This window comes from Salmo salar, chromosome 13, assembly GCF_965601325.2.
Source record: "Salmo salar chromosome 13, fSalSal1, whole genome shotgun sequence".
Lineage (NCBI taxonomy): Eukaryota > Metazoa > Chordata > Actinopteri > Salmoniformes > Salmonidae > Salmo > Salmo salar.
In genome coordinates this window covers 90,246,576-90,269,427 of record NC_138303.1, presented here as the reverse complement: position 1 = coordinate 90,269,427, position 22,852 = coordinate 90,246,576, and the positions used below count along the sequence as shown (strand labels likewise).

At 43.8% G+C, this 22,852-nt stretch overlaps 1 protein-coding gene across 8 annotated transcripts in view; it reads left to right on the top strand.

The window, feature by feature from the left end:
* The first annotated feature begins 212 nt into the window (after positions 1–212).
* Positions 213–22,852, top strand: part of acaca (acetyl-CoA carboxylase alpha) — a 55,919-nt gene continuing 33,279 nt past the window's right edge. For 2 of the 8 annotated variants that reach the window (XM_082960432.1, XM_045692350.1), the window contains exons 1-27: positions 213–400; positions 3,364–3,637; positions 8,522–8,666; positions 8,768–8,906; positions 9,287–9,396; positions 9,514–9,595; positions 9,718–9,816; positions 11,191–11,408; positions 11,666–11,875; positions 12,028–12,198; positions 12,969–13,294; positions 13,409–13,663; positions 13,808–14,035; positions 14,112–14,262; positions 14,384–14,518; positions 14,669–14,815; positions 14,949–15,137; positions 15,249–15,349; positions 15,458–15,546; positions 15,830–15,954; positions 16,078–16,191; positions 16,297–16,410; positions 16,529–16,618; positions 16,797–16,915; positions 19,370–19,393; positions 21,445–21,588; positions 21,751–21,853. In XM_082960432.1, the coding sequence (XP_082816558.1) occupies positions 3,399–3,637; positions 8,522–8,666; positions 8,768–8,906; positions 9,287–9,396; positions 9,514–9,595; positions 9,718–9,816; positions 11,191–11,408; positions 11,666–11,875; positions 12,028–12,198; positions 12,969–13,294; positions 13,409–13,663; positions 13,808–14,035; positions 14,112–14,262; positions 14,384–14,518; positions 14,669–14,815; positions 14,949–15,137; positions 15,249–15,349; positions 15,458–15,546; positions 15,830–15,954; positions 16,078–16,191; positions 16,297–16,410; positions 16,529–16,618; positions 16,797–16,915; positions 19,370–19,393; positions 21,445–21,588; positions 21,751–21,853 (3,867 nt within the window). In that variant the 5' untranslated portion in view covers positions 213–400; positions 3,364–3,398. Of the gene's footprint in view, positions 401–2,100; positions 2,195–3,363; positions 3,638–8,521; positions 8,667–8,767; positions 8,907–9,286; positions 9,397–9,513; positions 9,596–9,717; positions 9,817–11,190; positions 11,409–11,665; positions 11,876–12,027; positions 12,199–12,968; positions 13,295–13,408; positions 13,664–13,807; positions 14,036–14,111; positions 14,263–14,383; positions 14,519–14,668; positions 14,816–14,948; positions 15,138–15,248; positions 15,350–15,457; positions 15,547–15,829; positions 15,955–16,077; positions 16,192–16,296; positions 16,411–16,528; positions 16,619–16,796; positions 16,916–19,369; positions 19,394–20,710; positions 20,861–21,444; positions 21,589–21,750; positions 21,854–22,852 lie in introns of those variants that run through there. The other 6 variants (XM_082960431.1, XM_014138096.3, XM_082960430.1 and 3 more) reach the window with 6 other exon arrangements.

Sequence of the window (22,852 nt, the reverse complement as noted above, 5' to 3'; positions counted from 1 at the left end):
ACCACTGGTTATTTCTGGTTGTTTATAAAAGTTAGCAGGCGAACCCATTGATTCTACTACGTAGTATACCACCCCAGGCCATACTGGACCAAACACGTGGACAGTACAAAGGTTTTCTCATTGGGCACACCTCCTCCCAGTCAGTTCCAGTTATGCCTCTTTCTGCCCTCCTCCTGATATCGTCGCGCAATCCGATTGGTCCTCCGCTGCAGCGTGAGGCCAAAAGTAAGCCATCTTCGCATCACACCATTCGTTGCTGTCAAAAGCATCTCTTGTAGTTGCGTTAGGTCATCACAGAGTGATTTTTGTTTGGAAATGCATGTCTGAACCAGAGTGAATAAATAATCACCCATCCTTTGGGATAAAATATCCAGGATTGCTTGTCGGTTTATTTCACACGGTGAGTATCTTAAGCTCATTACGAGCACACTGACTGTCTGTGTACAGTATAACGCTAACTAGCTAGCTGCCTGTATATAGCTACACCTTGCATGCCATTGTGCTAGCTAGCAAGATGCCGGTCTGACTAGCTAGCTGGATAGCCAGTAACCAACACTTTCTTATATGATACGTATTCACATCCACCAGATTTGTATTGAGACGAAGGCGTATTGATTTATTTGATTATGGTAGTTAAGCAATAACGCGACACAAAATTAGTAGCTACTAGCATGATTTGATGTAACTACTGTAGCTAGCTAACGTTAGTTACTTTGTTCGACATAGGATTCCCATCCATAAGATTCACCAGTTTTGGGCCAGTGCGGGGGAGACGTTTGTTTCCCATCATTAGAGTCAACATGGACTCGGGGGTAGACGTAACATAGTAAACGTAAATCCGGAATACTCCGTTTAGTTAGTTTCGTTTTGTTCGTATGGTATGTATTAATATGTGGGTAATCATCAAATTCGTATGCTATGTTACAAATGTCAATTTGTGAGCGATGCTGCAAATGTCAAGTCGTTGTTAAGCGCTTATGTTTATTAGGCTAGGAGTTAAGGTTAAAGGGTTAGGGTTGGGCAGAGGTTTCTACTAGTTCTGGGTACTTTTCAGCCATGTACTTTTTCCACTTAAATTAACTATGCTACTTTTTTACAATTCGCAAGGACGAAAAAAGTCAACCAAACGCTCTCCCGCATGAATGAATGATAGGAATTAACTAGGCTATTTTTCAATTCGCAAGTCAGAAGGTCGTCAGTTGAGCCCTCTCTCGTTAGAATGAACGATATGCATCTTCTAGTGATCTATTGATAGGACAAACGCTTGTCAGTCACAAAGTGAGCGATGACATGGAAACGCTACTCGTTTGACAGTCTGCTGTCTGTCACGCCTCACTGTACCTAGGTGTGTGTTGTGTACGCTGTGGTTGCAGTCAAATTTCTTTACATGGATGGAGAGGGGCATGATGTTTTTTCAATGTCTATGTGAGTCCCGTATAATGTAGTAACAATGAGTCCAAATCCACTTAGCCTATTGTTTTTTTGGCACATTCATTTATTTTCTTTTGCGTGTTTCATATGCAGCCACGGAATGCTGGTGCGTAGGCTTACTGTGATTTGATTTATGAATGGCAAACTTGACTAGTTTATAAATTGGGTTGAACTGACTAAATACAGTCTCATGTGTCCTTGCCATTCATAAATAATACAACGTAGTTATGTCTATGGTATCGTTACAGGACAAGTAAACGAAAGATCTTGTTTGTATTTTTGATATGAAGTCCATCAGCACTTTCCAGACAGACGTTAAAGTGAGTGACTTGTCAGTAGCCTACCAAATCGCATTGGTAAGAGCCATTGATTTGACTCTCTGATTTGTAGCCTTTTTGGTGATTATCTGCAGATAAATTATGAAAACATTAGATGAAGATGATGAGTCCTCCTCACTGCAGGAACAAACGGTAGGTTAGTGGAGCAATAGCCTCACTCTGGCCCAAAATATGATAAAATAGATTGAATTGTTTTAAAAGCTAATGACACTTATGGTATTTTCAAAGATATTGATATAGGTCTACTGATTTAATCAAAGTATTGACAATGGACTGCTGTTTTCAGTGTAGGAAGGCCCATGATTAACACCTGCTTCATTTTTCAGTCATACCTGTATTGCAGATAGCTGAGAATTCCTCTTAAAAGGAAGTTTGAAGCCTGTGGAAGTCAGCAGACTCTTAAAGATTTTAGAAGAAATCTCTGGGTCAGTTGTTAAACAAGTCTTTTTTGTTGTTGAATAAATGACATACTATAGTTCACTTGTTGAAATTCTTTCAATAATTTAACTGATCTTTTCTCTTAACCTGTATGGACCCAAAACTTAATTGAGCATCTCTTCTGTTTATTTTAGAGACCAATTTTTCTGTTGGTGAAAAATCAGGTCCTATTAAAAACCAACTTTATGTGAAGTTGTTGGTGCTATAGCTTGCAAAATAAACAAATGTGACTTTAGGTGACAACAAAATACTGTTTGTTTCTAACATTATAATTGTTTTCCTCAAGAAATTAAAATCTGCTCATGTTTTATTTCCTTGCCACGATACTTCAGAGTATGGCGATACTGGTATTGTGACAACACTGCAATAAAGTATTCAATAATTTCACTGTGTATTTAGGATGGAATCAAGCTAAAACACTGAAGTTGTTCGTGATGAGATTTGAACACGCAACTTCCTATCCACCCCGAACAATTGCCCTACTTTAGTTTTTGCCTTAAGTAAACTTCTTTCTTATGTAACCATATCAAACGTAAGATATCATACTAATTTGAGTGTCCCAGATTTACATTTACTATGTTATGTCTTGTCTATGATACCAGGCTGTTAGAGCCATGTTGTAAAACATAATGTATTATCATGCTGGGTTGCTATGTCTATGATCAGTGCTGTTCACTCACCTTCACTTAAATTATGTCTGTGATGCTGGGCTTGTTTTTCAGGTCCAGCAGCTAAAACTGCTGCTGATAAGGTGTGTCTGTTTTCTGGTTGCTCTGCTCATGCGCAGTTGCAGTTTCCAGAAATTATACCCCCTCAAAGACTAATATCAAGGCAGACCATGCCTCTCAAACCAGTCAACTAGCAGTAGTTGACTACGTGGTTTTGGATTGGAGTTTGTTGTAGCTATGAGATATATTACAGTAAGCACTTTATTTAAGAAGGATTGGGAGGTATTGCAATCTGTATCATTCTTTTGCAATATGAATGCAGCGTCAGCATAATTGTTGTGCAACTGAACTCACTGATGAAATCTGACTAACAGCAGCCCATGCCAGGATGACCCTGTCATCATGCTGTGGCCTGACTTACTTGAGGACTCAGTCCTATCTCCTGCTTTATAAATACATGTGGTTTTGAATCCCCTCCTCTCCCACAGCGTTCACAGCCTGCCAGGGTGGTGACAGTCCAGCCATGGCACAGCAGGACGCGCCTGCCAGTAAGACCCCTGCCCCCAACCTGGCCGTGCTGCACTCCAACTTTATCATCGGCTCTGTGTCAGAGGAGAACTCTGAGGATGAGTTTTTGGGGAAGCCAGACCTGACGCTGGGCCTGGAGGAGAAGGAGCGCTCCATATCCCCCACCTCTAGCCTCAGTTCAGAGAACAGCAGCTACGAGATGGGTTTTGACAACATTGACGGACCCCACATGAGGTCAGAACCTGGGCTTTTCTTTCTCGTTTGTGTTACCTGAGTCTCTCTGTTTGGTTTGTATTGTGTATCCAGGCATGGCAACCACACCGGTATTTAATCATAGCATGATCTTTACGGAGGTTACCGTTATCTCAATAGATTATACAAGATGGTACTGCACTAGTTTTGATTGCAGCAACAATCTGGCCCCAGTCATATGGGATGAAGAAACCTCCAATACAGACCTGTCTCCATCAGATGAGTCTGGAGGGGAGTATTCTGAAATGGCAGAAGGAGAACACTGGGTTCAGTTCAGTGCTCCCGCTTCTCTGCTGTGTGTGTGTTTAAAAACGTGGCCTGGCCAGGCCAGCTTCACACCCTGCCTGCCTGCTATAGAAGAGCTGTGTGTTCTGGGAGGACTGGCCTCCCTGCTGCTGCTGTCCTGCCAACAGCCTCAGCCCAGAGCTCTCCCTGGAGCCTGGTTTCACCAGCTCTCCTTTGTATTCAGCGGCTCTTTTTGCAGCTACTGGCACTAGGCTGTAGAGAATGGACATTGTGAATGAGTGTGGCATACATCAGACTTTATTTGTATGATTAAGTGGCAGATATGGTGCTGGCAGGAAGAATATGGCTACATTTGTGCACATATAGTAGGCTTTGGCTGTTAATTTAATGGTGTTCAGATTTGTTTCTCACTGTTTTTCTTGTTGCAAACTCTGTTTTGTGTGTAGGTTATTTGGTCTAGTGAGGTTAAGCAAGAGTATATGCCTACCTCAGGTCTGGGTTGTTGTTGGAATTGAAGCATTGTAAAAGAGACTAAGGCTGTGACAGTCATGGAATTTTGGATGACAGTTATTGGTCAGCCAAATGATTGCAGTCACCATTATAACCGTTTGAATAAAAAAAAGATATACACATTATATATTACACATTTTCTCATCATCTGCTCCTGACTGCATGTGCTCCTGCTGCAGGGAGGGGCGTGTTGCCATGCAACCTAAAACTTGTTTGCTACAACACCTTGCTTGTTTCAATAAGGAGCAACAAAGTTTCATCACGTTGTAGAGCAGGGATCATCAACTAGATTCAGCCGGGTGGACTTTTTTTTTCTTCTCTTGAGCATATTGTCACAGCTTGCAGGAACATCATTGCAAATAATTTGTATACTGCAAATTGACTGCAAGATGCCCAAATATATTAAAGTATTTATTTATTAATTAATGTATTTAATCCAGATAGCTGATGTTCTGAAAGAGCTGCAAAATCTGGACCCCTACAAATCAGCCTGGCTAGACAATCTCGACCTTCTTTCTAAAATCGTCTGCCGGAATTGTTGCAACCCCTATTACTAGCCTGTTCAACCTCTCTTTTGTATCGTCTGAGATTCCCAAAGATTGGAAAGTTGCCGCGATCATCCCACTCTTCAAAGGGGGTGATACTCTACACCCAAACTGCTACAGACCTATATCTATCCTACCCTGCCTTTCTAAGGTCTTCGAAAGCCAAGTTAACAAACAGATTACCGACCATTTCGAATCCCACCGTACCTTCTCCGCTATGCAATCTGGTTTCCGAGCTGGTCATGGGTGCACCTCAGCCACGCTCAAGGTCCTAAACGATAACATAACCGCCATCGATAAGAGACAGTACTGTGCAGCCGTATTCATCGACCTGGCCAAGGCTTTTGACTCTGTCAATCACCATATTCTTATCGGCAGACTCAACAGCCTTGGTTTCTCAAATGACTGTCTTGGCTGGTTCACCAACTACTTCTCTGATAGAGTTCAGTGTATCAAATCGCAGGGCCTGTTGTCCGGACCTCTGGTAGTCTCTATGGGGGTGCCACAGGGTTCAATTCTCGGGCTGACTTTCTTCTCTATATACATCAATGATGTCGCTCTTGCTGCTGGTGATTCTCTGATCCACCTCTACGCAGACGACACCATTCTGTATACTTCTGGCCCTTCTTTGGACACTGTGTTAACTACCCTCCAGACGAGCTTCAATGCCATACAACTCTCCTTCCGTGGCCTCCACTGCTCTTAAATGCAAGTAAAACTAAATGCATGCTCTTCAACCGATCGCTGCCAGCACCTGCCCGCCCGTCCAGCATCACTACTCTGGACGGTTCTGACTTAGAATATGTGGACAAATACCTAGGTGTCTGGCTAGACTGTAAACTCTCCTTCCAGACTCACATTAAGCATCTCCAATCAAAAATTTAATCTAGAATCGACTTCCTATTTCGCAACAAAGCATCCTTCACTCATGCTGCCAAACATACCCTCATAAAACTGACCATCCTACCGATCCTCAACTTCGGCGATGTCATCTACAAAACAGCCTCCAACACTCTACTCAACAAATTGGTTGCAGTCTATCACAGTGCCATCTGTTTTGTCACCAAAGCCCCATATACTACCCACCACTGCGACCTGTATTCTCTCGTTGGCTGGCCCTCGCTTCAAACTCATCGCCAAACCCACTGGCTCCAGGTCATCTGCAGTCTTTGCTAGGTAAAGCCCCGTCTTATCTCAGCTCACTGGTCACCATAGCAGCACACGCTCCAGCAGGTATATTTCACTGGTCACCCCCAAAGCCAATTCCTCCTTTGGCCGCCTTTCCTTCCCGCTCTCTGCTGCAAATGACTGGAATGAATTGCAAAAATCACTGAAGCTGGAGACTCATATCTCCCTCACTAGCTTTAAGCACCAGCTGTCAGAGCAGCTCACAGATCACTGCACCTGTACATAGCCGTTTGTAAATAGCCCATCCAACTACCTCATCCCCATATTGTATTTATTTATTTATTTATTTATCTTGCTCCTTTGCACCCCAGTATCTCTACTTGCACATTCATCTTCTGCACATCTATCACTCCAGTGTTTAATTGGTATATTGTAATTGCTTCGCCACCATGGCCTATTTATTGCCTTGCCTCCCTTATCTTACCTCATTTGCACACACTGTATATAGACTTTTTCTACTGTATTTTTGACTGTATGTTTGTTTGTTCCATGTGTAACTCTGCTGTATGTGTTGAACTGCTTTGCTTTGTCTTGGCCAGGTCGCAGTTGTAAATGAGAACTTGTTCTCAACTAGCCTACCTGGTTAAATAAAGGTGAAATAAATAAATACAAATTTAGGCTTCTTACGGTCAACTTGCGATATAGAAGTTATTTGCAATGATGTTCCAGCCCCCCTGACAATCCACTAAAGAAAATATATCAGCCCGTGGCTGAAACTAGTTGATGATCCATGCTCTACAACATGATTAAATATTATATTTGACTAGAACATATTCATTTCAAACCTTGATTATGTTTGCGTACGGTCACATACACTGAGTGTACAAAACATTAGGAACACCTGCTCTTTCTGTGACAGACTGACCAGTTGAATCCAGGTGAAAGCTATGATCCCTTATTGTCGCCTGTAAAATCCACTTCAATCAGTGTTGATGAAGGGGATGAGACAGATTAAAGAAGGATTTTTAAGCCTTGAGACAATCGAGGCTTGGATTGTTTATGTGTGCCATTCAGGGTGAATGGGCAAGACAAAGATTTAAGTGCCTTTGAACGGGGTATGGTAGTCGGTGCCAGGCGCACCGGTTTGTGTCAAGGACTGCAACACTGCAGGTTTCTTTTTACGCTCAAGTTTCCCGTGTAAATCACTGAATTTGGCCAGCAGGCCACCTGTTTGGGAACCGTTTTTTATAGTCCATGTTACAGCAGAAACGGACTCAACCACACAAATGCCCGGCTGTCCAGTCTTCAGTCAGCTTTTTAAAAAATATGTAAATGGTATCATGGTTATTTTATTTTCATGCTGGTTTTCATCCATAATCATCGGTTACAGTTATACGGTAATTGTGCCAGCCCTAATAGAGACTGGTGAGAGTCAGGCCTACAGTCACTCTAGCAGTAAGGTTTTAGTGTTGTAGTGGGCCAATACCCTGAAGTACATTTTCACACTGCTGTTCACCTGTCAGCTAGGCCTAACTCTTTCACACACCTCGGGCTACATTCCATAGCCATGGTTGGACAATAGCAGTGTACACACTCCTATATTAGCCTATTGGCAATCATTTGGTGGGAGGATAGAAAGAAAACAATTGAAATGTACATCAGATGTTAAGTTTAACTAAAAACATCATGCCAAAGTATTTACCTACAGTCTATTTGGTATTGACTGAGCTTTCAGACTGTTATGATGTGCCAGTTTGACAAAGAGGGAGGCATGTTTTTGTTGTTGATCCTTTTTTTTTGTGAGCAGTTGTAGTTTCACAGCTCTCCACAGCTGCCCTCTCATGTCTGGTTAGTCTTCAGGGGAGTATGTGGTGAGGGTTGATGATGATAACTGGAATTACCGGACAGTGGAAGGAGAGACTCTCCTATAGGGCAAGGGGGAGCTCAGCTTAGCTCTGTAATGGGAAGTGCCATTCTCTGGGGGGCTTCATCCAGAAGCCTCTGTCTGCCTGTCTGAATGTAGCATGCCTGCTGAGGAGGGCACAGATCTCCCCAATATCCTCATGATGCAATGCCTGCTCCTCCCCATCGTCCCACTGGCTCTCTCTGTGGGTGGAACCTAGTTTATTTTTCCCTCAGTGGAGACTCAAGAGTGTGCAAAGCTGTCATCAAGGCAAAGGGTGGCTACTTTGAAGAATCTCAAATATAAAATATATATTTTGATGTGTTTACACATGGAATCATGTAGTAACCAAAGTGTTCATTTCATAATTTTGATGTCTTCACTGTTATTCTACAATGTAGAAACTTTGGACTGAGTAGGTGTGTCCAAACTTTTGATTGCTACTGTACATTTTTATGATAGATTGTGTTATGTTTATGCTGGGAAATGGTGAACCTCATCAACTGTACACTCTTAATGCGGAAATAATGTTAGTTGTTCACACAGACCAAGCATGTCTGGGCTGCACCTGGTCAAGCAGGGACGAGACCGCCGTCGCATCGATCTGCAGAGAGATTTCACCGTGGCCTCCCCCGCCGAGTTCGTCACCCGCTTCGGAGGCAATAAGGTCATCGAGAAGGTAAGACCAGGGCTTCTTTAGCTTCTGTGGCCTAATTTTACCACATTATTGACAGAGTATTTCAGAGACTAGTCCCCCACTCACATCTCTTCCTGTCTCAGGTCCTCATTGCCAACAATGGCATCGCAGCGGTTAAGTGCATGCGCTCCATCCGCCGCTGGGCTTACGAGATGTTCCGCAACGAGCGCGCCATCCGGTTTGTCGTCATGGTAACCCCCGAGGACCTGAAGGCCAATGCAGGTGTGCTTTACATTATGGTAGCATCACCACTAGTAACAGCAGAGTGACTCTCGTCTCTACCCATCCTCTCCTAACTCTGCTTAAATAACAAGCAGACCCTCGAGGCTCCCAGGGATGGACCAGAGCAGGCTGTCTGTTGGTTTTGTCCTGCAATGCACTGGACAGCCATGCATGACCTAGTTCAGAAGAAAATGCCCTGTCTGATGGTGTAGAAAGGCAGTGCATTCTGAAAGTGCTATCATGTGTAAATAGTTTGACACTGATGGTGAGGTTTAGATGAGATGATATTGAGAGACGAAAGATCAGATTAAATGTTGGACTGTTATACAAGCTATCTTATGTGCAGAGCGTAATGGTTTTCACTCCACTATCTTCTACAGAGTACATAAAGATGGCCGATCACTATGTGCCGGTGCCAGGAGGGACCAATAATAACAACTATGCCAACGTGGAGCTCATTCTGGACATTGCCAAGCGAATACCTGTGCAGGTACTTCTAGACATTCATTTATTTAGGCCTAGAGTAGACCTTATAAATAATGATTGAACTTTCTTGTCATCTGTATTTGAACTTGTTGTGTTTATAATGCTTGTCTTGTGTCTCCAGGCTGTATGGGCTGGGTGGGGCCACGCCTCAGAGAATCCCAAACTCCCAGAGCTGCTCATGAAGAATGGCATTGCCTTCATGGGTAAGACTGTTTCCTACTGACTCTAGTTCTTTCATTCACACACAGAGCCATGGATACTGCTTTTAGCCCCTCTGTCCTGTGCCTGAGTTGGCCTGTAAGATGTGTTCTGCGCCCACTTCCAGGTCCTCCTAGCCAGGCCATGTGGGCACTAGGGGACAAGATCGCCTCATCCATCGTGGCTCAGACAGCTGGCATCCCTACCCTGCCATGGAGTGGAGCAGGTATGTCCGTGCACTGTTTAAAAAATATTTTTTTTCTTTAACCTTTTATTTAACCAGGGAAGTCCGTTAAGAACAAATTCTTATTTACAATGACTGCCTACCAAAAGGCCTCCTGCGGGGACGGGGGCCTGGGATTAAAAATAAATACATTATAAATATACCGTAGGCCAAAACACACGTCACAACAAGAGAGACAACACTACATAAAGAGAGACCTAAAACAACAACATAGCACCAACACATGACAACACAGCATGGTAACAACATAACAACAACATGGTAGCAACACAACATGGTAGCAACACAACATGGTAGCAGCATAAAACATGGTACAAACATTATTGGGCACAGACAACAGCACAAAGGGAAAGAAGGTAGGGACAACAATACATCACACAAAGCAGCAACAACTGTCAGTAAGAGTGTCCATGATTGAGATAAAACTGTCCAGTTTGAGTGTTTGTTGCAGCTCCTTCCAGTCGCTAGCTGCGGTGAACTGAAAAGAGGAGCGACCCAGGGATGTGTGTGCTTTGAGGACCTTTAACGGAATGTGACTGGCAGAACGGGTGTTGTATGTGGAGGATGAGGGCTGCAGTAGATATCTCAGATAGGGGGGAGTGAGGCCTAAAAGGGTTTTTATAAATAAGCATGAATACTTCTGATGTCTTAAGAAGTAAGTGTGTTGTCAGACTGCTCCCATAGTGTGTGGGTTAGGCTTGGGCAGTATACCGTATACCTGGGTATTTTGAAATACCCACAGTGCATATATTTTTATTGAATAATTGTTTTCACAAAAAATGTAATTGAGCTAGTCACATGGTGTTTGTCTCAAAGAGCACACAGAGCAAACAGAATTTTTGTGATGTGATGAACCAGTCTGAGAAAGGGGATCAAGTTACACTTGAAATTCACTAGATACTAATGTTTGGCAGCTGAATATCTTATAAGTTAACTATCTAAGATGTGCCAAATAAATATTTTCCAGCTCAGGGCTATGCATTTGGTTTGCTAACTTGCTAGCTATAGGTGGCTAACTTGCAAGATCAAGCTTCTTGGTTACACCAGAGACAATCAATCCCCTCCTGGATGAAGTGCAAGTAGCCCTTCGAGTTAGTTGTATAACTTTATGAGCTGAGTTTTCCGTGCTTGCAATTAATTTATGTTCACTTGCATTTATTAGCATTTAGCTAGCATCCGCTATGGGAATTCGCTAGTACTTTGTTTGCATTTGTTAGCATATTTTTTGGGGGGCGGTGAAAGAAATAGAGCCCCTTGTGTGCACTGCCGGTAATACTGAACACACTGGTATGGTACAGGAATGGTATGGAAATCTGGATACGGTCCAACCCTAGTGTGTGTGTGTGTGCGTCTCAGGACTCACAGTGGATTGGACAGAGAGTGACCAGAAGAAGAGGATCATCAACGTTCCCCCTGATCTGTATGAGCTGGGCTGCATCCATGATGTGGAGGCAGGACTGAAGGCTGCTGAGGTGGTGGGCTACCCCGTGATGGTGAAGGCCTCCGAGGGAGGTGGAGGAAAGGGCATCCGCAAAGTCAACTGTGCTGATGACTTCCCCAACCTCTTCAGACAGGTGAAGTCCAGTTTAATTCCAGTATCACTAGAAGGTTATGATGAGCTAAACTACGTGATCAGTATGTGTATAATTATCTAAACTACGTGATCAGTGTGTGTATAATTATCTAAACTACGTGATCAGTGTGTGTATAATTATCTAAACTACGTGATCAGTGTGTGTATAATTATCTAAACTACGTGATCAGTGTGTGTATAATTATCTAAACTACGTGATCAGCGTGTGTATAATGCCTTCTCTCCTTGGCTCCTCAGGTCCAGACCGAGGTTCCAGGCTCACCCATCTTCGTGATGCAGCTGGCCAAACACGCTCGTCACCTGGAGGTCCAGCTCCTGGCTGACCAGTACGGCAATGCCATCTCCCTGTTCGGCAGGGACTGCTCCGTACAGCGGCGACACCAGAAGATCATAGAGGAGGCGCCCGCCACCATCTCCACCTCAGACGTGTTTGAGGACATGGAGAGGGTATGGCACAATTTGTGCTATTGGATGGAGACATTACTATGAGAAGAGCTATGCCAATATGTTTAATTTGAGAGAGACTATGACCAGAGGGACTTGTTGACCTGTGGTTAAGTTGCTGGGTTGTGACTGAGTGTCTATTCCTCACTCCTCAGTGTGCAGTGAAGCTGGCTAAGATGGTGGGCTACGTCAGTGCTGGCACAGTGGAGTATCTCTACAGCCAAGATGGCAGCTTTTACTTCCTAGAACTCAACCCTCGTCTGCAGGTGGAACACCCCTGTACTGAGATGGTGGCCGACGTCAACCTGCCTGCTGCACAGCTACAGGTCTGTGTGTCTGTTTGATTTTACTATCCTTGTCGGTACCAGAAGTCTTCACAAAGATAGTAAAACAAGGACAATTTGGGTATTTTAGGCTTAGGTGTTAGGTTAAGGGTTAGGGAAGCTAGGATTGTGAATGGGAATCAATTGTTTGGTCCCTACAAGGATAGTAAAATAAATGCGTGTGTGGTGTCCTGCCCTGCTCATGTTCAGTCTGTTGTACATCTCTGTTGATTAGCCACACTTCACTGTTCTCGAAGGTGAGTTTTATCCTAGGCCTCTGTCTCCATGGCAACTGGCTAGGTTAGAGCGAGCTAAGCTACTCCGCAGCGTGTAGACGGACAGAGCTATTGCTGAAGAAGGCAGGCGTCTGTCTGTGCTGTGGGGGAGGGATCTGCTCTCTGTCAGCCTCTCTGCAGCACAGACACGATCTAATCTCACTAGGCAGGAAGGTACAGACAATGGGATACAACAGCGCTTGGACTCCTGTGTGAGTTACACAGAAGTCCAGGCAGGAAGAGTCCATAGGAGAAAGTTCATAACCGTGTTCTAAGTGAGAGAAAAATATCTGTTTCATTCAAGATACAATGTTCCTCATATCAGCCAAGTAAAACCCTAGCTACCGTTTAGGAAATAAAAGGGATATTTTCCTTTGATAAAATTGTTAATAATGATCATGTCACTTCTAAACATTGTACTTTTCTCATTTCTTTAAAGTCCAATTAGTTTGACAGAAAATTCTTAGTTCTACAGACTATAATGATCTTCCTCCTCAGATTGCCATGGGGATCCCCCTGCACCGTATTAAGGACATCAGAATGATGTATGGGGTCCAGCCCTGGGGAGACTCTATGATTGACTTTGAGGGTCTGTCCACGGCCCCCTCCCCACGTGGACATGTCATCGCTGCCCGCATCACCAGTGAGAACCCGGATGAGGGTTTCAAACCGAGCTCGGGCACGGTGCAGGAACTGAACTTCCGCAGTAACAAGAATGTGTGGGGATACTTCAGTGTGGCAGCGGCCGGAGGCCTGCATGAGTTTGCAGACTCCCAGTTTGGCCATTGCTTCTCCTGGGGAGAGAACCGAGAAGAGGCCATCTCGTGAGTACACACGTGTGTGCGCACACACACACATTAGAAATAGTCATGTAAAGTTTGTTGTCAGTAACACCCAATGATGTACTGTATGGTAACACCTCTCCTGTGTGTGTGTAGTAACATGGTGGTGGCCCTGAAGGAGCTGTCTATCAGAGGAGACTTTAGGACCACAGTGGAGTACCTCATCAAGCTGCTGGAGACTGAGAGCTTCCAGCACAACACCATCGACACAGGCTGGCTGGACAGGCTCATCTCAGAGAAGATGCAGGCAGAGCGTCCTGACACCATGCTGGGCATAGTGAGCGGGGCGCTCCACGTAGCTGACGTCAACCTGAGGAACAGTGTCTCCAACTTTCTGCACTCTCTAGAAAGGTCAACACTGTTTTAAGCATTGACGAATGTTACAACTTTAGTCCAGCGAGAAGCTGCAGTGCTCCAGTGACTTTGGGATTGCTATTGATTGTGACCCTACACATCTCTACACACCATCTCTCCCTCCTCTCTCCCCCTCTACAGAGGCCAGGTGCTGCCCGCACACACCCTTCTCAACACCGTGGATGTGGAGTTGATCTATGAGGGTACTAAGTATTGTCTGAAGGTGACACGTCAGTCCCCCAACTCCTATGTGGTCATCATGAACAGCACCTCTGCCGAGGTGGACGTCCATCGCCTCAGCGACGGGGGCCTGTTGCTCTCCTACGACGGCAGCAGCTACACCACCTACATGAAGGAGGAGGTGGACCGGTAGGATGGAAGGAAAGAAAGTGTTCTTTATTAAATGGAATATTGAGGCGGTAGACTGAAAGAGAATTTCTCCCAGGTACCGCATCACCATTGGGAACAAGACGTGTGTGTTTGAGAAGGAGAACGACCCGTCGCTGCTTCGCTCGCCCTCGGCAGGGAAACTCATCCAGTACACCGTGGAGGACGGGGGGCACGTGTTCTCTGGCCAGTGTTACGCTGAGATAGAGGTGTGTGTGACATATGGTTGAGGTTTGGTTATATAGGTAAGATGTGGTTTGGCCATGGTCACACACTCCATTAGTGGAGTGAACAGGCATGTAAAACCGTGTGTTTGTGTCTCTGTTTCAGGTGATGAAGATGGTGATGACTCTGACGGCGCTGGAGTCTGGCTGTATCCACTATGTGAAGAGGGCTGGTGCTGTGCTGGAGCCTGGCTGCGTCATCGCCAAGCTGCAGTTGGATGATCCTGGCAGGGTACAACAGGTCAGTGTGGCAGGGTGTGTCTGACACTGGAGAATTTAGCAATATTTGACTAAATATGCTCCTTGTATTTTGTACTGGAAATATGGATTAGGTATACAGAACGTTCCATGTGAGACTTTAGAAGTATTTTGTAACGTGCGTGTCTCTCAGGCGGAGCTGCACCACGGGGCCCTGCCCGTCATCCAGGCGGTGGCATTGAGAGGAGAGAAGCTCCACAGGGTCTTCCACAGCACCCTGGACCACCTTGTGCACATCATGAGTGGCTTCTGCCTGCCTGAACCCTTTTTCAGTGGAAAGGTAAGTTGTCCACTACTACTGTACATACAGACACACACTAGTATATGCCCAACAATGTAAAAACTAAAGATGCCAATATTCTGTGTTCATACGTTAATCTGTTTTAAATTGGTAATATTGTGTGTTTCCCCAGCTAAAGGAATGGGTGGAAAGGCTGATGAAGACTTTTCGGGACCCCTCCCTGCCACTGTTGGAGCTGCAGGACATTATGACCAGTGTGTCAGGCCGGATCCCCCTCGCTGTAGAGAAATGCATCAAGAAGGAGATGGCCCAGTACGCCAGCAACATTACCTCTGTGCTCTGCCAGTTCCCCAGTCAGCAGGTACACACACACACACGTTGTATTATTCATGTTGGTTATTACATTCTTTATGGTTATATGGAGAGTGCATTGGGAATACACCAGACTGATTGTGTATGTTCTTTGGTCCAGATTGCCAACATCCTGGACAGTCATGCTGCCACTCTGAACAGGAAGTCGGAGAGAGAGGTGTTCTTCATGAACACTCAGAGCATCGTACAGCTGGTGCAGAAGTGAGTCCTGCTCTCAGCTTAAGGGATTTAAATTGCTGATGATAAATACACATACTGTGTTCACACTGATTCTCTCTGCCAGACCATGTCCATGTTGTCTCTGTCCAGGTACCGCAGTGGCATCCGTGGTCACATGAAGGCTGTGGTGATGGACCTGCTCAGACAGTACCTCAAAGTAGAGGTCCAGTTCCAGCATGGTGAGGAACATTACACTCTACTGTGAACATTTGCAGGCTATGTTAAGCAATGGGTATCCTGGGTTGGTATAAGGGGAAAAGGAAAGGATGAGCCTTTGTTTTTTAGTCCTGTTGGTCTTTGATTTATAAATAGGATTCAAAGGTCTTCTCTCAGGACTGCAGTTGCTCTATTTGTCCATGTGAGAGCACTGTTAGACAACACACATTTCATTTGCGCCTTACTTTGAGCTCCGTTTGATTTTCATTTTCCTCTGAATCCTGTATACTGTGTGTGTGATTCCAGGACACTATGACAAGTGTGTGTTCACACTGCGTGAGGAGAACAAGGGCGACATGGCCAACGTGTTAAACTACATCTTCTCGCACGCCCAGGTCACCAAGAAGAACCTCCTGGTCACCATGCTCATTGTAAGTCCTTCCCTCTTTAGAAATACGTTGGTCATGATTAATTCCTAAGTGTTTGTGTGACACAGTCAACTGACTGTGTGTTTTCCTGTTTGTCTAAGACCAGAGTTTGTGTGTGTGTTGTAGGACCAGCTATGTGGTCGTGACCCCACCCTGACTGACGAGCTGATGGCCATTTTGACAGAGCTCACCCAGCTCAGCAAGACAACCAACGCCAAGGTGGCACTGCGCGCCCGCCAGGTCAGCACTCATCACTTCCTGTCTCTCTGAAGGGTCTCTTCCTGTTTTTGTGATTGATCAGGATATGAGTTGTCATCTTCTCACTCCCGTCTGTTTCCCCCTCAGGTGCTGATCGCCTCCCACCTCCCCTCCTACGAGCTCCGCCACAACCAGGTGGAGTCCATCTTCCTCTCTGCCATCGACATGTACGGACACCAGTTCTGCATCGAGAACCTGCAGGTAGGGACAATGGCCGTTGTTTACTTTTTATTGGCATTTCTGAAGGCAGTAAATTGAGGATCTTTGTTACTTTTTCACGGCATTTTCAAGATTCTGAATTCTCTCCCGTTCTTTGTAGAAACTGATCTTGTCTGAGACGTCCATCTTTGATGTGCTGCCCAACTTCTTCTACCACAGTAACCAGGTGGTCCGGATGGCTGCCCTGGAGGTGAGAGGAAGCAGACCGTGGTTTTTGGATTCAAAGCCACCGTAGCTGGTTGCCCAGAGAATTTAACCGTATTTGCCAATGAACTAAGAGGGACATTTCAGGGGATTAAAGGTAATGATCCACCACTATAGCCAGATCTCTACTGTGTTAACTCTCGTGTCTGTGTTCCCCATCCCAGGTGTACGTACGTAGAGCCTACATCGCCTACGAGCTCAACAGCGTCCAGCACAGACAGCTGAAGGACAACACCTGCATCGTAGAGTTCCAATTCATGCTGCCTACCTCCCACCCCAACCGGTACATACACACACACACACACACACACACAGCAGATGGTTCTATATGGGAGGTGGTTCTACGGTGCTTTCGGAAAGTATTCAGACCCCTTCACTTTTTTACATTACAGCCTTTTTCTAAAATTGATTAAATTAACTGTTTACCTCATCAATCTACACACAATACCCCATAATGACAAAGCGAAAACAGGTTTTTAGACGTATTTTTGCAGATTTATTAAAAAATAAAAAACAAACCTTATTTACATAAGTATTCAGACCCTTTGCTATGAGACTCGAACTTAAGCTCAGGTGTATCCTGTTTCCATTGATCATCCTTGAGATGTTTCTACAACTTGATTGGAGTCCACCTGTGGTAAATTCAATTGATTGGACATTGATTGATTGGATTTGGAAAGGCACAGCGCTCCAGAGATCCTCTGTGTAGATGGGAGACCCTTCAAAAGGACAACCATCTCTGCAGCACTCCACCAATCCGGCCTTTATGGTTGAGTGGCCAGACGGAAGCCACTCAGTGAAAGGCACCTAAAGGAGTCTCAGACCATGTGAAACAAGATTCTCTGGTCTGATGAAACCAAGATTGATCTCTTTGGCCTGAATGCCAAGCGTCAAGTCTGGAGGAAACCTGGCACCATTACTATGGTGAAGAATGGTGGTGGTAACATCGTGCTGTGGGGATGTTTTTCGGCAGGGACTGGGAGTCATGATCGAGGGAAAGATAAACAGAACAAAGTACTTGATGAAAACCTGCTCCAGAGCTCTCAGGACCTCAGACTGGGGTGGAGGTTCACCTTCCAACAGGACAACGACCCTAAGCACACAGCCAAGAAAACACAGGAGTGGCTTCGGGACACGTCTCTGAATGTCCTTAAATGGCCCAGTCAGAGCCCGTACTTGAACCCAATCGAACATCTCTGGAGAGACCTGAAAATAGCTGTGCAGCAACACTCCCAATCCAACCTGACAGAGCTTGAGAGGATCTGCAGAGAAGAATGGGAGAAACTCCCCAAATACAGGTGTGCCAAGCTTGTAGCACAATACCCAAGAAGACTTGAGGCTGTAGTCACTGCCAAAGGTGCTTCAACAAAGTACTGAGTAAATTGTCTGAATACTTATATATGTGATAATTCAGTTTTGTATTTTTTTAAATAAATCTGCAAAAATGTCTAAACCTGTTTTGGCTTTGTCATTATGGGTTATTGTGTGTGGATTGATGGGGGAAGAAAACAATTTAATCCATTTAGAATAAGGCTGTAACGTAACAAAACGTGAATGGGTCTGAATACTTTCCCAATGCCCTTTATATGGGAGGTGGTTCTACATGGGAGATGAGCACTAACAGAAACCAGAGTCTAAGGAGAGTACTGTCTTTCACCATCTCCAGAAGGGTCCAGTTCTCATCCATGGTGTCATGCTTCTTTTACCCACATTCCACTGTGTTCAACCCCTGAAAAACACTCATGTATAAAAGCAGGTGTTCTGTGAGAGCTCAAATACTTTCTCTGGTTTACAAAAAATATGTGAGTGGAAACTGTAACTAGTCTTCTGTCAGCATAAGATTCCCACTTTTGTCGATCTGTCCACTGGATGACTACAAGATTTACATATTCTGAAGATATGTCTCATCTGTTTCAGTAACACAAAACCAGAGAGCAACTCAGGACTTGTACTGTACATGTTCAGCGTTTGTGTCGACTGTTACAGATCCCAGATACATAGATGTTCTGTGTGTAATGTTGTGGATGATCATGTTTTTGCTTCTTGCTGTTGTGCCCATGTACAATTTCATATGGCTGATAAATAACTGTGAGCCAGTGTGTTGACCCCTCAGACATGAGAGATGTTGTAACCATCTCCCATTGACTGCTATGCTCAGATTGTTGCATGCACCTGCTTTCACCTATTTTAAAATGTTTAACCCAGTTGCATTAACCAACCATGATTGCCTTCCTCATTGGAACTAAGCTAGCTGCGTGCATGTCTCCCACTTCGGGAATGAACCGATACCCTGACCAAAGAATTGGCTTCTAGGGAGGTTTAGGACTATTGTTGCATTTCTGGAGGATCAATCCTAGAGTACAATGTGTATGTTTATGAGACAATACATTTGCTGTATGACAGTGCTCTAGGGTGTCACATTTAATGTCTTGTTGTAAAAGGGACAGGTTCTGACACCACTGAACATCCAGCCCATGTGCTGCCAGCCATTTGTAATACATTGTTAGTTCATGAAGCCCTTGAAGTCAACAATAAGGCCTATGTCATGAGAGATTGTGTTACTCCCTGACAACCTAACAAATTATAACAATGTTCAAAAATGTACCATATGAGACGCCAACCATATCCACAATAGTCTCACACTCGTATGTTTCACACACACTTCTCTGAGCCCTGACTGCTTCCTCCAACTGATGTCTGCCTGCCTAACTAACCAATCAGTGTTGTTTGATTGCAGAGGGAACATCCCAACTCTAAACAGGTATAGTACACATTCTTGTTATTGCAACCAATATGTAGACCTCAGTGGAGGCTGGTGGGAGGAGCTGTAGGAGGACGGACTCGTTGTAATGGCTGGAATGGAATAGGTGGAACGGTATCAAACATATGGAAACCACGTTTGACTCCGTTCCATTTATTATATTCCAGCCATTACAATGAGCCCGTCCTCCTATAGCTCCTCCCACCAGCCTCCTCTGGTAGACCTGAGACGCTCTAGACTAGAAAGCAGCATGGTCAACAATCTGCAGAAAAACGTACTGAAAGCCTTAATGCCTGCAACATTTAGAATTTAATCGAATTGTAATTCTACCATTTACACTTAACAAAAATATAAACGCAACATGTAAAGTGTTCTTTTTTTTCATGAGCTGAAATTAAAGAACACAGAAATGTTCCATATGCACAAAAACCTTATTTCTCATTTTGTGCACAAATTTGTTTACATCCCTGTATGAACTGTAACACAGTAAAATATTTTAAATTGTTGCGCATATATTTCTGTTCAGTGTGGGTGTAGATTATATATATAGATATATAGATATATAGATATATAGATATATAGATATATATTTATATTTAGATATATTTATATATAGATATATATATATTTATATTTAGATATATATATATATATATAGATATATATATAGATATATATATATTTATATATATATATATTTAGATATATATATATATATATTTATATATATATATAGATATATATAGATATATATAGATATATATAGATATAGATATAGATATATATAGATATAGATATATTTATAGATATATATATATATAGATATATTTATATATAGATATATTTATATAGATATATTTATATTTATTTATTTTTTACTGCGTTTTGTGGCAAGACAAGATAACGTTGGGCATTATTGAAATGTTTGGCTATACTGCTTGTTCTGTAAAGTGTTACAAGTTATCCCAAAAATAAGTCTGATTTTTACAATTGGAGCTGAATATGTTTGATCATGGATCATTTCCTAAATCAATGGTAACAGCATGGCATGATGCAGCATACTGAGATTCTGTCTTTCTGTGGGTGTATTGTCAGTGTATGTACGCTACATTGTGTGTATGCAAATCATGGATCTTGTGCTGTTTTCCGGTGAGAAATGGGGAGTCAGAAGATGTTGTTGGCTACATGTACATTTACTGTGTAATATTCTGGGACAAAATGTTATCAAATAGTGCTCTGTGTGAGATCAGATGCCCTGTTTTGCGTGGTGCTAGCTGTGTTCTGAATGTGCTGCCTGCTACTGTCCTGTCCTCTCAGGAGACTGTCTGCCCTGCCCCTGCCTCTTCTACTTAAGCCGGTGTCTGTGGACAGTAAAATACAGGACACTAAAGCACAGGATGATAAAACAAAGGATGATTCTAAAACGGAGGAGAATAAACCTCCAGATACAGATGACTCTGTGGACAGGTTGGGCCCTATAGCAGCCTCTAGGCTATATATCATTCTGTGGGCTAACAGGCTACTTTCTGGGCTTAACCTCTCTAAACGGGGACTTGGCCTCTGTGTGGAGGGGAGAGGAGGACCTCTGAATACTAAAAACACCTGGGGGAACTTTGGGTCTTTCTACTATGTTTGGCTGAGGGAAAATCTACAACACTTCCATGTCCGCTAACATTATACAGATGTGTTCTTCTACATAATCTACAGTACCACTTAGCGTTTGAACACTGCTGCTGGGCTGCTCCATGAGTATTACATCCAGATCTATAAGAGGCATATTTAGTTCTTATATTCCGATCCTCATTCACTGATCTCTGTGAGAACACGGTGCTATATTACTGTTAGTTTGGAAGTGAATAAGGAGTCAATGTTCCTTCTGTCCCAGCAGCTTATCAGAGATAATAAATACTGGTGTGTGATAGAAGTGGCTGGTGGGGGGCTCTTAAAGGTGACTCTCCTTTGGCCCAGAAATGGGCTCTGCCCTGCTCTGGGTGGGTGAATGCGTTTGCTGCAGGACCCCGGTCTAATGGCTGTCTGTATTGTGATCCCAGGATGTCGTTCTCGTCCAACCTGAACCACTACGGCATGGTGCACATGGGCAGCGTGAGTGACGTCCTCCTGGACACTTCCTTCACCCCACCCTGCCAGCGCATGGGAGCCATGGTCTCCTTCCGCTCCTTCCAGGAGTTCACCAGGTGAGGGCTGGGCTCTTTGACCTTTTCAAAATCATTACATTATAACTTTATTATTATCCCACATTGGGAAATGGCGTTATTGAATTAGAGCTGTAATACTTAGATTTTACCTTAAGTGTCTGTTTGTGTGGTGTCTAACCGTGGTCCTTTCCACTCCCTCAGGAACATTCAAGACGTGATGAGCTGTTTCTCTGACTCTCCTCCTCACAGCCCCACCTTCCCAGAGGGAGGGAACCCTGTGCTCTATGGAGAGGAGGACACCAAGGTCAGAATGTTCTGCTTGCACTGATTCTGAGGTGTATTGCAACACTAGAGTATTGTGACAGAGAGAGCCCTTTGTTCAATGCTACAAAGTAGAATGACCTTGCTTTTCTTCACACAGTCGCAATATTCACGACTGAAATGATTGGCACCCTTGATAAAGATGCGCAACAAAGACTGAATTAAATAAATAATACAAATACTGAGCTATATTGGATGTCATTTTTTAAAGAGATTGTTAATACACTTGCTCAGAGAAAAAGATTTTGTTGAACAAGTAATGTGTTATTTTCTCAAAAGTAGTGGTCAAAATGATTGGCACCTCTGTTTTCAGTACCTGTGGTTTGAATTAAAGGGGGGATTCGATCCCGCAACCTTTCAGTTACTGGCCCAACGCTCCTACCCGTCAGACTACCTGCCGGGCAGTCCATGAGTGCAGACTAAGGATATCAAGGATATGGAAAGATTATGTATGGAGGAATGGTCTAAGATCCCTCCCAATGTGTTCTCTAATCTCATAAAACATTTTAGAAAAAGGCTGTCCCATTATCCTTGCAAGGGGAAGGTGCTGGAGTATTGAAAACAGGGGTGCCAAAAATGTTGACCCCTATCTTTTTGGGAGAAAATAAGTATTACTTGTTAAACAACATCTCTTTCTCTGAGCAATTGTTAGTATAAAATAATACATTTTTCTAAACAAATTTGAACTTACAATATAGCTCAGCGTTTGTATTGTTTATTTCATGTAGTATTTTTTTTGCTCATCTTTGGTTGCGTTCCCCTGCTCAGGCATTGCATGCATCAACCCTTGATTGTGTGCCATGTCATCGACAGTGTCATCGACTGACGGATTGCTGTAACGTGTTTAGCTTATACATAAAATACCTATCCAGGCATTGTAAATCTGGCAGGTGTCAGCAACACCTAGGCAGAGGAACGCGCCCAATATCAAGGGTGCCAATAATTTTGGTTTTGACAACTTTCTCTTTGAATTGTATGACTG